At 50.6% G+C, this 15,245-nt stretch overlaps 5 protein-coding genes across 5 annotated transcripts; 2 read left to right on the top strand and 3 right to left on the bottom strand.

Annotated features, from left to right (window-relative positions):
* Positions 1-326: 326 nt before the first annotated feature.
* Positions 327-2,008, top strand: Asppvi_000706 (3-deoxy-7-phosphoheptulonate synthase class II; the record flags this gene model as incomplete). Its single annotated transcript, XM_043297012.1, has 6 exons — positions 327-348; positions 402-511; positions 578-641; positions 710-802; positions 852-903; positions 961-2,008. The coding sequence occupies 6 exons, from the start codon at positions 327-329 to the stop codon at positions 2,006-2,008; spliced, it is 1,389 nt and encodes a 462-aa protein (XP_043152947.1).
* Positions 2,009-2,897: 889 nt separating this feature from the next.
* On the bottom strand, positions 2,898-5,987 carry Asppvi_000705 (uncharacterized protein; the record flags this gene model as incomplete). The annotated part of the gene is made up of 3 exons (XM_043297011.1): positions 2,898-3,953; positions 4,006-4,718; positions 4,775-5,987. 3 exons carry the CDS (start codon positions 5,985-5,987, stop codon positions 2,898-2,900), a joined length of 2,982 nt encoding a protein of 993 aa, XP_043152946.1.
* Positions 5,988-6,882: 895 nt separating this feature from the next.
* On the bottom strand, positions 6,883-8,233 carry Asppvi_000704 (uncharacterized protein; the record flags this gene model as incomplete). The annotated part of the gene is made up of 2 exons (XM_043297010.1): positions 6,883-8,058; positions 8,126-8,233. 2 exons carry the CDS (start codon positions 8,231-8,233, stop codon positions 6,883-6,885), a joined length of 1,284 nt encoding a protein of 427 aa, XP_043152945.1.
* Positions 8,234-9,769: 1,536 nt separating this feature from the next.
* Positions 9,770-10,749, top strand: Asppvi_000703 (dienelactone hydrolase family protein; the record flags this gene model as incomplete). The annotated part of the gene is made up of 3 exons (XM_043297009.1): positions 9,770-10,019; positions 10,100-10,181; positions 10,236-10,749. 3 exons carry the CDS (start codon positions 9,770-9,772, stop codon positions 10,747-10,749), a joined length of 846 nt encoding a protein of 281 aa, XP_043152944.1.
* A 33-nt stretch (positions 10,750-10,782) lies between these two features.
* Asppvi_000702 (ABC transporter ATP-binding protein) lies at positions 10,783-15,025 on the bottom strand (the record flags this gene model as incomplete). The annotated part of the gene is made up of 5 exons (XM_043297008.1): positions 10,783-11,669; positions 11,738-11,857; positions 11,909-13,859; positions 13,918-14,581; positions 14,643-15,025. The coding sequence occupies 5 exons, from the start codon at positions 15,023-15,025 to the stop codon at positions 10,783-10,785; spliced, it is 4,005 nt and encodes a 1,334-aa protein (XP_043152943.1).
* Between the last annotated feature and the right edge of the window lie 220 nt (positions 15,026-15,245).

Genomic DNA, 15,245 nt, shown 5'->3' with positions numbered 1-15,245 from the left:
TCCGCACGGATGACGCGATAAGAAAGTGGCCGATTACGATAACAACGCGCCTTACTTAGTCTGGACTAGGGGGAATAGGTTGATGACTCAGGCCGCGAATAAGCGCATATTTCTTTTTTCCTAGGCACATTGCGGGCACTCTTATGAGACTGTGACTGTGAGGCTGACTGACAGCAAGCGATCCCTTGCTTGCATGTGCCATTCTTAACTGCTAAGCTCCCGGACTGAGACTTGATTCCTTAGTCGATCCAGCGTCTGATCTGATACTGAAGAACTTTAAACAAGCTTGTTTATACTAGCAAATAAGGTTGATCATTGCCCCCACCATGGAGGACTGGACTCCAAGCTGTAAGCCGTCTGCCCTCTAGACATACAGGAGAAGCTGCTGAATCGTGTCTCAGCTTGGGCTACGAAACCCATCAAGCAAGACGTTGTCTATGACGACAAGGAAGGAGTACGAGCCGCTCTGAACAAACTGCAGAAGCTTCCCCCGCTTGTCACAACGCAAGAGGTACGGCGTAATGTCCTACTTTACTCTTGATTAGCGACAAGCGTGATGCTAACCGTCGAGTGTCAGATTCTGAACCTAAAAAAGAGCTTGCGAAATGTCGCCTTGGGCAAAGCTTTTGTTCTACAAGGAGGTACATCGTCCTGCCTGAACGCGCAATATCGGTCTCTAACCAGTGTCTAACCGCTATGTTGCTCGTAGGGGACTGCGCCGAACTGTTTGATTACTGTAATCAGGATATGGTAGAAGCGAAACTCAAATTGCTTCTACAGATGAGTTTGATTTTGATTTGGGGTACATTTACGCCTTCTGTCATCCATCGACACGTACTAATGGCGGCCAGGCGCAAACAAACCTGTAGTGCGAATTGCCCGTATAGCCGGGCAATTTGCCAAGTGAGTTGCCTTATCTTGTCCTTCACTCGTCCGCTCCTTTGTTGCTGACAGAGTCAGGCCCCGGTCAAGCCCTATGGAGGTGGTCAACGGCGTCGAGATGCCCTCTTTCCGCGGTGATAACATCAACGGCTTCGCTGCCACCCCAGAATCTCGCAAGCCAGACCCGTCACGGCTTGTCTCGGCGTACTTCCACTCCGCTGCCACGCTCAACTACATGCGCGCCTCACTCTCGTCTGGTCTCGCGGATCTCCATTCCCCACTGGACTGGGGACTCGGTCACGTCATTGAGCCCTCCATCAAGGAGAAGTACGAGCGCATCGTCAGCCGAGTCAAGGACGCGCTGCGTTTCATGCACACCGTCGGTATCGACACAGACCGAGGCGTTGAGACCGTCGACGTCTTCACCAGCCACGAGGGTCTCCTCCTTGAATATGAGCAGAGTCTCACCCGCCTCTTCCGCAACCCACCTACCACGACCCCACAGCCCGCAGCAAGCTACTATGCCACCTCAGCACACTTCCTCTGGATCGGCGACCGCACGCGCCAACTCGACGGCGCCCACGTCGAATTCTTCCGCGGCATCGCCAACCCCATCGGCATCAAGATCGGCCCCAGCATGGCCCCCGACGAGCTCGTCCGCCTCCTCGACGTCGTCAACCCCAACCGCGAAATCGGCAAGGTAACCCTGATCTCCCGCTACGGCGCCGCCAAGATCAGCCAGCACCTCCCCGCCCACATCGCTGCCGTCCAACGCGCCGGCCACCTCCCCGTCTGGCAATGCGACCCCATGCACGGCAACACGCAGACGACCCCAACAGGCGTGAAAACACGACACTTCAGCGACATCCTCTCCGAGCTGCGGCAGGCGCTCGAGATCCACCGCTCCGCCGGCTCATTCCTCGGCGGCATGCACCTCGAGCTCACCGGCGAGGCCGTCACGGAGTGTGTCGGCGGCGCGGGCGGGCTGACCGAGGAAGGGCTGAGCGAGCGGTACACGACGTTCTGCGACCCGCGCCTGAACGAGAAGCAGGCGTTGGAGCTTGCCTTCCTGGTCGCGGGGTTCTACCGCGACATGGATGATGTGGAGGGGATGAACTCGATCTAAGCTCGATTGCTGCACAGTTATGAGATATATAGCGCATTGCATTGGATATGCGATGCAAACATGCTCTCCTACTTTGGTTCGCTCCACTTGGTATGTTTGGTTATTGATGCTTCATACCTGGTTCCGGGTTATATTTCGGGGTCTTAAAAAGTCGTATCTGCAGAACTGCATTGAAAAGAATCAATAGTTGCACTCTCGGGAATTCATGATTAGTTGATTATATTATATGGCGCATGTTCTTACTCTTTTGTCTATCGCCACAGTACCATGCGTGGGCTCTTTACGAGTTGAGAGGTTATAGTCCTATAGGCACATATTGCAGCTGAAGAAAGTGCACAATGAATGGGCGCATTTCGTGCATTGAACCATTGAAAGCATAACATACACTCAAAATCCAACCAAGTCCCTTGCCCAAATGCCAAGAGAATTAAATAGGACACGCTTATAAACTCCGCCAGGACACCTTTCACAAGCTAAAATCTCACTAGAGAAAAAGAACAGAAACAAAAAAACAAAAAAAAATTTGAAAAGAATGTGTCCTAAGCTACGAGATCGAGGCCGTGCAGCGGACAGTTCACTTCTGATCAGTCAACACTGCTAAGCCGATCTCAAGTAACGAAGGACGTTCCCAGTCCATGCTTCGAGGACACTTCGACGCCGAGTCTATCAGCGGACCATACCTGTCAGACAGGAAACACCGGGAACTGTGTCCCAGCCCAACGCATAGTTCTCAAGGTCAGGGACATACACCTCCGAGAGGTCAGTCGGAAACCTGAACCGAGATCCGTGCGAGAGAGCATGAGAAAGTTGAACAGAAAGGTAGATCAATAGGGAATGGAAAGAGAATATGCAAGGAATGAGAGAAGAAATTCAGCGGCCTGAAGTGAAGCTAGTTGCCAATTCTGCCTGTAACATCCATCGTGCTCTCAATGCCTTCCCATGGTAGCTCCTCATCATCCTCCAAGTCGGTATCGTTGTTTTTGTGGGAAGATTTATCTGTGGTAGCGGTCACATCCGCGGCCCTTTGGGTGGCAGCGGTGTCGATCCCAATGGATTGAAGCGTGACTTCCATCTCTTGCTCAGTCATCTCATGTCCGTTCTGTTTCTGGCCTTCGAGAACGTCATAGAGCGCATAGATTTGATCAGCTTTCAAGTCGATGTCCTTAAGAATCTTTTCAATCTTGGCGGCCAACGATTTCCTCTGGCGTTTGCTCAACGAGGCATCCAGCTTGTTATAGACCCCTTGATAGGTTACAAGCTGCATTTTCAGATGGGACAGTTCATCCTCCAGTGCCTTGAGCACAGTCGCGAGAGCAACACCGGGAGATTGCGCAGGGCGCAATGTAGGCTCCTCATTGTAGACAGAAGGCTCAGGCATGCGCTCCGAAACGGGGACAGGTTTTGGGATCTTTACAGTCTCATGAGTATGGTCGCATTGCGAGTCACCAGGAATGCAGCGCTTGCAAACCGTGCAGTTCTTGCCATCATGCTGTGTAGCACTGTCCAAGGCCTTTTGTGCAGCCTGGGGCAATCGGCTTGGGTCCTCGGCTGCCAAATCAGCGTGATGGATAGTGATATCTGGCAGGATGAAAGCAGAAGTCATGTCGTCAGTAACAGGGCGACGTCTTCGCTGAGTGGTAGAGATGATGGAGTGCTCCGAATGCCGTCTTGGGCGCTCAATGGGCACAGAAAGATTACTGTCTGCCTCAGCCATGCTGACTTTCGATGTGCCCGTCAGATCACCCATTGCCGAGGCGGGTCTTGCTATCGGGGCTTTACTCTCCTTCAACGAGGACTTGCGAGGCACAGACGATTTTGATACACTTTGACGGGTAGAGTTTGCGGTCTCGTCCGCATTTTGAACTTTGGTCGAGATCGACTGTCGCCGTCTACGCGCGAGTCGTTCTTCTTCTAGAGCCTTCCGCAGTTGAGCGATTTCACGTTCCTATAGCAATCACATTAGTGGCAAGCAATGGTAAGCAAAGTAGCAAACTCACGTCAACAAAGCTCAACAAGGTCAAGTCTTGCTCTGCGGAAGTGGATTTCTTGGTGTGGCCCGTGGCATCCTCAGTGGCTGAATCCAAAGGCTCAGTGACATCGACTTCTTCCACAATCACCCTTTTCACCCGCTGCTTTCCTGTGTTTGGCTGTTTCTTTGTTTTCGTGTTGCCTGTTCGCGTCTGAGTCTGGGATCGCTCGGCTCGGGAGCTCGAGGCCCTGGTCCTCGGCAGGTCAATCGAGAAAAGAGCTTCTTCGGCTCGCTCTTTCTCAAGACGGGAAATCTCCTTGTCGACCTGTTTAGAGATTTTTGTGCGCGAGTCTTCCACGCCGCCGGCCCTCTTCGATCTTGTACTCTTACCAGTAAGATCTTTAGTGGGCTGACTCATGTCCTCACTTCGCTGCGTGTCGAGCTGGCCGCTTTCAACGCTTGCTTCAGTCGCGGAGGTTGCTTCTGAACGACCAGTATCCTCGCGAGATTTTGAGGCCAGCGAGACAAATTTAGCCAACTGTGCCTTGAGTTCAGCATTCTCTTGTCGTAGGCTGTCGTTCTCGCTTTTCAGATCTCGAGATTCGAGATAGGCTATTCCCAATTGAGAAACAGCCATGTCTCTCTCACGATTCAATTTCTTCAGCGTCGCTTCGCTCATCTGCACCTTCCGCTCAACGACATCCAATTGGTTTTGCAAAGCCAGATTCGAAGCTTCGAGTTCTGAAGCAACCGTTAGCATCTTAATATTCTCGAACTACAGCGATAAAGTAACTCACTCTGATAATGAGACCCAACATCTCTTCTGTGGTCATCGTCTTCGGATTCATACACGCGAGAACGGCCGTGTTTGTCCTTCCGGTGAGACCGGCCAGCTTTCAAAGCCGCATTTTCCTGTCGCATTTCATCAATCTTTCTCTCGGCATCCGACTTTGCCCTTTCAAGCTCTGACACTTTGTCCTGCAAAAGTCTCAGAGAAACAAAGAGAGCCTTTTCATCTTCTGGAATGGGAATCGCGTCAAGGGGAATATGTTCACGAGTTAGGGACACATCGGCGCCGTCATTCGGAGGAGATACAAATCGCGTCGCCCTGGCTCTGCTCTGGCGGGTATAAACTGGTGTGCCGTCTTCGTAGACTCCCGAGACCAACTCCGACAAATTGGGAAGATCGGGAAGAAGAAAAGACTGCATAGTGCCCGTGTCACCAGCACCATTGCCGGACACGTTGCGCAGGTTGCTGGGTAACTTCCCCCGGCGCATTTCCTTAGCATAAGCCTCTTGTGATGCTCTCTCCACCGCGTCTGCTATCTGATGAGAAAGGTTGACGTTTCCGAATCGCGTCGCACGCGTACTGGTTGCCGCAGGCTGAGGTCTCTCATCGACAATGAAGGAACCGTCGTACGCGTCCCGGACCTTTGCGTGCATTTCAGACAATGTCCGCCGCTGGTCCTTGCGGGCTGTTTTGGACGAAAGAGGGTCACGATTTTCCTTGTGGGCAAGACTGGCTTGTCTCAGCTGAGCATCTCTTCGTAGACTCTCACTGGCGGCTCTTCTCGAGGAAACGCGCATGGCGGATTTCTGAGGCGTATGCGACGCAGGGTAATCGAGTCTGACGGCAGGCGAGGACGACCGCACACTATTTTCTATACTCATCAAGGAGTTTCGCGAGTCATCGAGCCGACGTGTAGGCTTGTTAACGCCCCGTCCAGCTTCAACCGATATGCTTTCCTCGGTGTCATCTTCGGAGGTGCCCACAGGGGAGAATTCAGGGAAGGCGCGCTCCAATGCAGAGGTATCAATGGCGTAGTCAGGCTCCTCGTCTTCAAAGTTGTTGATTTGTTTCCTGGCACTGCCTTTCATCTCGGGCAATTTGGGACTGTTTTCAAAGTGTTTCGTAGACGCGAGGGCTTCATGCTCTGGGTCAAAATCGGAGCCAAACGACGCGAAGCTGTTTGTCGTGACTTCAGAGCGTCTGGTATTCTCGCGCGACATGGTCAAAAGGTATGACGCGTCTTGTTCCAAAACAAAATTAGCAATACAAGTGAGTTGAAGCTTAATTGACTTCAGGCATGAATAGTTATGCTAAAATCAGGATTGTCGTTATAACTGCCAGGAGATGACGGGTAATCGCTGGGTATGTTTTGGTAAAGCGCGTCGGCGGCCACGAGCGTCCACGCGAAAAAAAAAAAATGACAACCAGGATATGGGTATCTCAACTGAGTTTATAGAAGACTAATGCAATTGATTAGAGTCGTATTATTCGCATCGATCGCAAAAATGATGCGATGGATGATCAGAAAGTCAGTTTTGACACTCCGCAGGACGGGAAAAGAGGAGGCTGGGGGAGTTGTTGATTTGTTTACTCCGCCAGGTGGAGCCGCCGTCGGAGTGACCGCCTAAGGATAGGCTACCTTACGGCGTACCGTGGACCTCTCCTACTTCGCACAACAACCAAAAAGCGTGCTGCAAGTATATGCACTTCGCTATTCTCCTCATACTTTTGGATACGGGTGGAATGAAGGCAAAGTAGCAATTTATGTAATTGACTATTTTCGTTCGTCTCCTCCAGCCGCGCGCGATGAACTCCTCGAGCAGCAGCAACATCATCTCAATGTACATGTTGAGATAAGGAACCAGGAGAGAAATACAGAAGAATCAGATGAGAACAGTTAAGACAGAAATTTCTCGATGTAGCTCCAGACGCCATGCTATTTAGACCTCTCAGACCGTTATGAGAGAGAAAATGAATCGTCGTTAGTCATGCACGTAAAACCGCCGTCCGATGCAGGAGATAAAACGCATTCGAGGTGCAATCAGCGCTGCACACCTCTGAGATGTAGGTAAGGGGTTAAGTAGAGATAGCGAAACCTCTGTGGGCCGCAAAGCTCTAGCGAGTTTCAGGAGAATCACGCGCATCGTGCTGCTCTCTGGACGCAAGAGGAGCAGTCGCCGGGAAATTGTCACTGACAGGGCTTGCTGCATCAATATGAATGGTAGGCACAACTGTCAGCTCCCGAAGAGGGGCGGTATGTCCGTTCCTTTCGGTGACGGGGCTTTGATACGGAGGGGCCTCGCCCCAGTCCAGATGATCGTATTCCGGCGGCGGAATGCTGAGAGCGCCAACATCGGCCTCCTCACCGCCTGGGGTGGATGGAAGGGTAGAGACGGTAGAATGTGCTTGGGAGTGCACTCGAGTCAAGGCATCCGGATCGACGGGACCAGTCGAGGCGGATGAGTAGGACTCTCCTCGAGAGTGAATGCTCGGGGTATCGACCAGGGAAGACCTGTTAGAAGCATCAAAACTGCCGGAAGGGCCGTTCGACAGTAGGGGGCGACGATCGGAATCGGGTGAAGTTGCTCGGACTCGCGATCCATCGTGACGGACGTAGCCCACGTCCGCGTAGCTCACACTAGCAATCCGCCTGCCGCGACCACGAGTCTGATGCTCTGCTAAAGCCGTAGCGAGGTTGGTTGCACTATTGCTGGCATTGGTGGATGACCGACTTCTTGCTTGGCGAGCACGGAGTCGATCCTGTTCCCGTAAGATCTCTAGCTGAGAACGGTCTCCACGCTCGCGAGCCTCACGCCGTGCCTGTCGCCTAGCCTCGCGTTCTGCGAGTTCCTCGCGCCGGCGCTGACGGATTTCGTACAACGATGCCATGAGTTCCTCCCGGCGAGCCTCTTCTTCTTCAGCGGTCTCGGGAAACTCGATCACGGTATCCATGCCATCTCGTTCACCTTCACGTGCAATAACCTGTTCCTCAGGCTTGGGATTTGGAGAATAGGCAGGAAGAGTGGCCACGGACCGAATGGAAGCATCACGACGGATGGGATTGGTCGTTCTCGCGGTTGTCATCTCCGTGGCTTCAGCGCCCGTAGCCAATCCGTTCCGGACGCCATCTGACACTTGGTTATAGAACTTTCCGGGGTCCCAGCGGTTCCATTTGTCTTTCAAGTATTTTCCTGGGATATATTTAGGGGAGCAGCCCATCCGACGCAAATATTTCAGGCCGAAGTAGGAGGCGCCGAGCAGGAGGAACGTGACAACAATAGCCAGAGCGACCTAGAAGTCCAAGCAATTAGCTGAGAACAAGTATTAAAGCAACATGAATACAAGGACGAACACTCACAATGACAAAAATGATGTTCCTATCACTCCCTTGGGAGTTAGTGTCAGAGGTGGTGTTGCCACCATTCTGACGGGCCATCAGCCCACGAACCTGGGGTGAGATATACATCACAGCTGCCCGATCCGCTAGGTATTAAGGATATAGCGTCTCCTTCTGAGTTGCTTTTAGAACGAATCTTGATGTCTTTGTTGTTAGCGAAAGAGATACCAAGAGGAACTGAAGTCAGAGCGAAGAACACTTCGCGGAAGAGACAGCAGAGGCAGTGCTCAAGACAGTGAAGGCAAGTCTCGGCGCAGATAAGAGGTTATATATAGAATAGAAGCCAATAAATCGCACCGGATCATCACAGGACAATAGTATAGATTTGAAAGATAGTGTTAACAATCACTAAATCCATGATTGAGGACATGGACAGTGCAAATAAGCATGGAAGAGAAGGAGGTGAGAGGAGAGAAAAAAGAAAGAACAGAAAAGATCCTGAATTATGGTAGGATCTGTGATGGTTTGGCTGGAATAATATGGGGTAGATAGTAGTACTGGGGACAATGAGCCAACAGCAGCCGTATGCCTGAAAGCAGAGCAAGCTAATCAGAGGCTGTCATTAACGGGCTGAAAAGGAAGATCCCTTTAGTATTAATACTGCCAGGGTGGCTGGTGAGGTTGAAGGCGGAAGGCCTACAGATTGGCACCCTTAGAGAGGTAGGCCTCAAATTTTTCCTATTTGAGAGACGTACCTGGTGCTTACGCGCTCCAGCGCCCGTCCAGCTCCATAATTTTGTCATCGAGCAGGAACTGTGATTGTTAACCATGGTAGTCTACGGAGTACGGAGTACCAGACAACTATACCATGGTCATCACGATCCGCAGAAACACCCGCCACAATCCAGTCCTTGCCAAGCTCGTGCGGTTTCACAATGACTGGCGACTAGCTTATCATTTCTTGACGGCCGACGCAGCCAAAGATCCATTTTTAGAATTGTACCGAACTGTCTGAAGGATCCGTCCATGATTTGTCCCAGGCTATTCCAAGGTTCTGCTAGTGGTCTTAGAAGAACCGAAATGTTCATACCAGAAATCTGTCTGACAGTGTCCTGCTGCTTCAAGTCTACTCTGTAGATAGATCAAGACAATTTTCACTCCGTATTGAGCGAAACGCAAAGCACTAATCGTAGATAGTCCGTGTGTATTGACAAGATCCACCAAAGCTCCTTTCCTACTCTATTCAACCACAGCGGAAATAAGCAATTAGTATGTTTCAGCAGCATTCCGTCATGAAGCAACCATTATCTTATCGGTGGGAAAATAATCTTCTTCGTGTAGAGATGTAGGAACATGGATTTTTAGAGAGGAGCAATCCAAGAGAACACAGCTGCAACTATGACAGGCCACCATGTCCTGCTTTGAAACAATATAGCTAGTAGCTGCCAGCCTTGCAGCCTGAAAATTAAGGTTGCACTGACAGTACCCCTATCGTGGATGAGGACATCATCAGTGTCACATGCTGTCAGCTCAATTATCCCAGCAAATACGGAAGCACATAATCCTAGCCTGCTTGTAGATTTCCATCGTTCTTCCTTGACTTCCATCGACTCGGTCAGATAAATAAGCAGTCAATAGTAACATATTCATCTGCAGAATACATCCATGTCCTGCCCCGATTGCTTCAGCGGCCATGTACACTCCGGCGAACCAGAGGGCGAGGTGACCAAAGTGCACGGACTCGACGTCTACGTCGCATCGCCAGCGCCAGAGCCAACAGGTAACTCAGCAATCAGGGGGATTATCATCATTATTCCGGATGCCTTCGGCTGGGAGTTTGTCAATAACCGGATATTGGCGGATCATTATGCCCAGAAGGGCAGGTACAAAGTTTATCTACCGGATTTCATGAATGGTGAGAATCAAGCATTCGGGATGTAGTTTGGTGCTGGTAGAGACGAGAAACAGGATTTGACTTTATGCTCACTTGAATAGGACACTCGTGCCCTGTGTGGGCTATAAACGTGATGCCGAATCTGTTCAAGACAGATACCCTGTACGACTGGCTTGTCAAACCGTAAGTCTCTTTCCTGACAAACGTATGTCCGAGAATATTGAGGCAGTCAAACAGCTATTATATCGCTGGCGCGATGTACTCCATGATCCCATTCTTGTACTTCAACCGATTCGGCAAATCCTGGCCCATCGTCAAGTCATTCTTCGCCGCTGTCCGCCAGAACGAAGGAGCTCAGCTCCCCATCGGAGCAGCCGGTTTCTGCTGGGGAGGCAAGCACACTGTCAATCTGGCTCACGGAGCTGAAGTAGACGGCAAACCATTGATCAATGTTGGATTCACGGGACATCCTAGCCTCTTGAGCATCCCCGGGGAGATTGAGAAGATAAAGATCCCCGTTAGCTTTGCCCTGGGGGAATTGGATAATGTTCTGAAAAAGCCGCAGATTGAGCAGATCAAGAACATTATGGAGAGTGAGGGTAAGGTTGGTGAGGTGAAGGTTTACTACGGGGCTAGTCATGGGTTCTGCGTGCGAGCAGACCATGCTGTGAAAGATGCAGAGCAGACGGCTACTGAGGCAGAAGATCAGGCTCTGGATTGGTTTAATCGCCACTTCGCTAATGTGCAATAAAGCCCACTATGTTTCAGTAGGTGAGCTGTTGGACTATGAGTTTACGTCCTCGCTGTCCTGTATCAAAGCTTTCAATTTTCCACCGTGCCGCCTTGCAAGAACATCGTAAGGGCCCTGTTCCACAATAGACCCCTGTTGAAGAACGACGATATTATCCGCAATCTCCATCATTTCTCTGGAATGTGTAATGATTATCACGGTAAGGCCTGATCGAGTCGACACCAGCCTCTGCATTGTCTGCCGAATCACCTTTGCACTCTCCGGATGAAGGTTCGAAGTTGACTCGTCCAGGATCAGCATCTGCGGTCGGCGTACAAGAGCTCGTGCAATCGCCAATCGCTGCGCCTGGCCGCCGGACAGGCCCACGCCACCGTCCCCAATGGCAGTCGAATAGCCGTCGGGAAGTGACACGATGAAGTCATCGATGCCTGCAGCTTGAGCTGCAGCACGAACACTGTGTAACTCACGGAGGGGAGACTCATCCCTCAAGCCGTAACAGATATTGTGATGTATGGTGCCTGGGAATATCGTAGGTTGCTGTGACACGATCGATATCAGGGAACGAAGGGACGGCGTGTGGAGGCGTCGGATATCCAGACCCCCGATTGAGATGGTCGGCGTCTCATATCTGGATAGCGGTGTTTCGTAGAGAGAGAGAATCAAGGATGCTATGGTCGACTTTCCTGATCCAGAGCCACCTACAATTGCAGTGCAAGAATTCTCAGCTATAGCGAGCGTCACGTTTCGGAGAGCAGGAGCGTCGGGCCGCGATGGATATCGAAAGGTCAGACTTCGTATTTTCACCGGTGCTGCCTTCAGAGGGCGTTTGTCACCCTTATGTTCATGGGATTGCCCCACAGGTAGGTTAGCCAGTCGTAGCAGCTGAGTAGCCATGTCTTGAGAAGCACTGATTTGCGGAACTTGAAAGAAATTAGCAATCGTACAGGCAAGATTGTCTAAGCATGTGTAAGGAATGGACAAGACTTACTCCATGAAAGTACCGTGCTCGCATATCCGATGCTAAATAACAGCATCGAGAATACGGTCATCACATTTTCAACCGCGTATCCGGACGATGCGAGAAGCGCTCCGTAGTAAAAAATCAAACCTGCGATACTCTCTTAGAACAGTCAACGGAACGAGGGAGGCGCCTACTCACCACTCACGAAGATTATTGTAGACTCTACAAGGCCGAACAAAATCCCAGTGTAAGCCGCCCGCTTGAGGCACATTTTCATGCATTTTGACGCCGCCTTCAAGTATTTCCTGTGAAAGAAGGGCTCGAGCGTCAGTGTCCTCACAGTACGTATTTCTGAGAATGTCTCGACTAATACGTCGGTTGCATTCCTGGTAACTTCATTGCACCGCCCCTGCCATAGTCCGCTGGTTCCTTCAAATCCTCTGGTAATCGCATAAATGATGGGACCGCAAGACAGCGCCACCAGGGTGAGCTTCCAGCAGACCACTAGACACCAAATAACTGCGGTCACGGTAATTGCCACAGCTACCAGAACATAGCCGCCGAAACGGCCTACTAGGTTCCGCATATCTTCCCCGTTTTGATCAAGGCAAGCAGTGATTCTGGAGGGCGAGTTGCCTTCTTCATCGAACCACTGCCGAGGCTGGTCCAACACTCGTCTGAATGCCTCCTTGCGAAGCTGATCAACCCAGACCTGGCCTGATGCTTCCAAAAGATAATGCATGAAGTAAGAGGCAGTCCCGTCAATTGTGGCGACACCTAGAACAGCCAGCGCCCATCTCAAGGAGCTGACTCTCATGTCGTAGAATGACTGGAAGAGCTGAGATAGGCAGTAAGAGAAAACAGGTGTTGCAGTAGCATCCACCAGTGCAGATATGATTCCGAGCAGGAGCAGCAACCGCTGTCTTGGGGTGAGGCTGGGCACTAATGTCCGCATGATCCGGTTTACAGAGAGACGATGCTGCCCTGAAAGCGGAGTGTCCCCTCTTGCGGGTTGAGGCCGCTTGAAAGTTTGCGGATAATTTGTTGCTTCTGCTTGAGGAACAGGGAGAGTCAGAGAAGGGCGATGTAATCGGTATCGATTGGCAGAGACGAATGATGTGCGTGACTGCGCCATACTTAGTTCACGCATCGGTATAGCAACTCCGTCAGGCATTGAGATCTCCTCTGCTTGAGACGTGGCCTGTGCCTTGTCCATGTTACTCAATCCTGTGGAAAGCTGTATTTCTTCGATTCTGCGGTGGTGCAGTTGAGCGTTCTTAAATTGCGAAGGAGTTCTCCTTGACAGAACTGATGTTTCTTTGTGTTTCGGGAAGCCAAAGTCACTTGCGCAGATAGTATTTGGAACTTCGACTATCTCCCGCGTCTCGTCATTAACGTAGGAGACTTCCGGCTTCGCAGGACTTTTCGAGGAGATTTGTCCCTCCCTGAAGGGAAAGTATTTCTCCTTTGCTGGGCTATTTTCTAGCTCATGCCTGTATCCTGATTGCACAACAGAGCCATGCTCGAGGACGTAAACGTAATCCTGGTCCATGATGTGTGACATGTCGTGTGTGATAATGATCGTCGTCTTCCCTCTTCGCCATTTCCGTATCGCTTTCATCACTGCTATGCGGTTTATGCCATCCAGCGCACTCATGGGTTCGTCCATGATGAGAATGGGAGTGTCCCTTAGTCTAGCTCGTGCAATTGACACTCTCTGTCTTTGGCCTCCACTCAAGAAGCTTCCCCCGGGCCCCACGCACGTGTCGAGACCATTTGGCAAGCTATCAATAGTGTCCCTTAGCATTGCCAAATCAATGCATTCACGGACGTCTTCTTTTGTCACTGTCTCGTGTGCTCGACGGCCGAAGGCAATGTTAGTCAAAACGGACTCGTTGAAAAGCACACTCCGTTGCTCGACAAGTGTGATGTTGTTCCTAATCCAATTGACGCTAAGAGTCTGAATTGCGTTGCCATCAATTAGTATTTCGCCTGAGGTAGGCGTATACAACCGTGCAAGTAATTGTCCGAGTGTACTCTTTCCCGATCCGCTTTCTCCAATCACGAAAGTCATCTCACCGGCAGGAAAGAAGAGGCTGACTGAATTTAATATGGGCCTTTCGGGCTGGGACGAGTACGTGAAAGTGAGCTAAAGAAAGGATGAAAAAGTTAGAAATTGGGCAGTACTCGTCCGCTGGAAAACTTACATCGCACACCTCGATATCGCCGTCACAATATCGGGGGTATGAAGCTCGTTTCAGCTCCTCCAGGTGCTTCTTCACTCTTCGGCCGTTCAGAAGATCCTTTAACATTACGGCTGCAACCTTGCCTTTCTCCATCACTATTACTTGCGGCAAGACTAGCTCGATCGACTGAGCTGCCGTCAAGCAGGCCCAGAAAGTTCTGAGGACTTCTCCAGCAGTGAGTTTCCCAGATGTCGTTAGAGCAGTACCATACCAAAACCCTTGAATAAACATGCCGAACATCATGAATCGTATGACTGCTATCTGTAGGGAGTTTAGGTGTGCTTGTTTGAGGTATTGAGCAGCAGCAATATTTATTTTGAGGACAAAATCGCGAAGCTCGAATCCCTGTCCGTTGAGACATTTGACCATGTCAATCAGACTCGTAGCGTTGTTGGCGACTTTCGAGGCAAGGGTAAGCTCAACCTGCTGGGCTTCGATTCTTGGCTTGATTCGAGAAGAAAGAAAGGCAACGACGCATAAGAAAATTGGGATCCCTGCTAGAGTAATGAATGCAAGACTCCACGAGGTATAGAATGCCACTCCGAGCGCAATGATAGTTCTGAAGGTGTATTGCATGATGAGCCCTAACGGCTGCGAGGTTGCTATCTGCAATTCGGAAATTTGGCTATGACGGAGGTAAGATAAACGAAGCTTAACACAATAGACATCAGAGAGAAATGACCTACGCTTGAAGATAAGACAAGAAAGCTTTTGTGCCATCCTTCTGTGTTTCGAACCATTCCTGGTCTCTCTCCAGCAGTTCTTCGAAGATCCTGGTTCGAGCGTTTGAGACTTGTAGCTCCCCAAAAACAATGAAGAGACTGAAGTACGCTCCATTGAGTACCCAGCTAGCGATACCTAAGCCTGGAAGCGCGATGCCGTGTCTAGCTACCTTCCGGAGTAGGTCGTCGCCACTAATATCACCACCGCCGAACGATGTGAACGAGTTGAAGATGTCTCCAAGAAGGATGGCGAATATAGGCGTAACAGAACTAGCAAGGAGAGCGAGCACCGTCGCGAGACTCAAAGTAGGCAAATGTTTCTTGGTGGTAAAGCCAAACAATGACATCCAACTCCATCTCCAGGGCAATATGCGTCTGAAACTGCGGAGTGATATTGACAAGGCAAATGTCATCTTGTAGAGGCTGGTCGGAAACCGTCCTCGACCAGTTGTTTCAGTTATTTCGAATGAGATGAGAAGTATGAGAGAAGACCATTACTGTGAGAATGATACATAAAGTAGGCAAAATATTTACGCAGACAAGAAGGACACAAACCGGAACGCTTCA

Source organism: Aspergillus pseudoviridinutans (genome assembly GCF_018340605.1).
Source record: "Aspergillus pseudoviridinutans IFM 55266 DNA, scaffold_1, whole genome shotgun sequence".
In the NCBI taxonomy this organism is placed as follows: Eukaryota; Fungi; Ascomycota; class Eurotiomycetes; order Eurotiales; family Aspergillaceae; genus Aspergillus; species Aspergillus pseudoviridinutans.
This window is presented reverse-complemented; position numbering and strand designations above follow the sequence as displayed.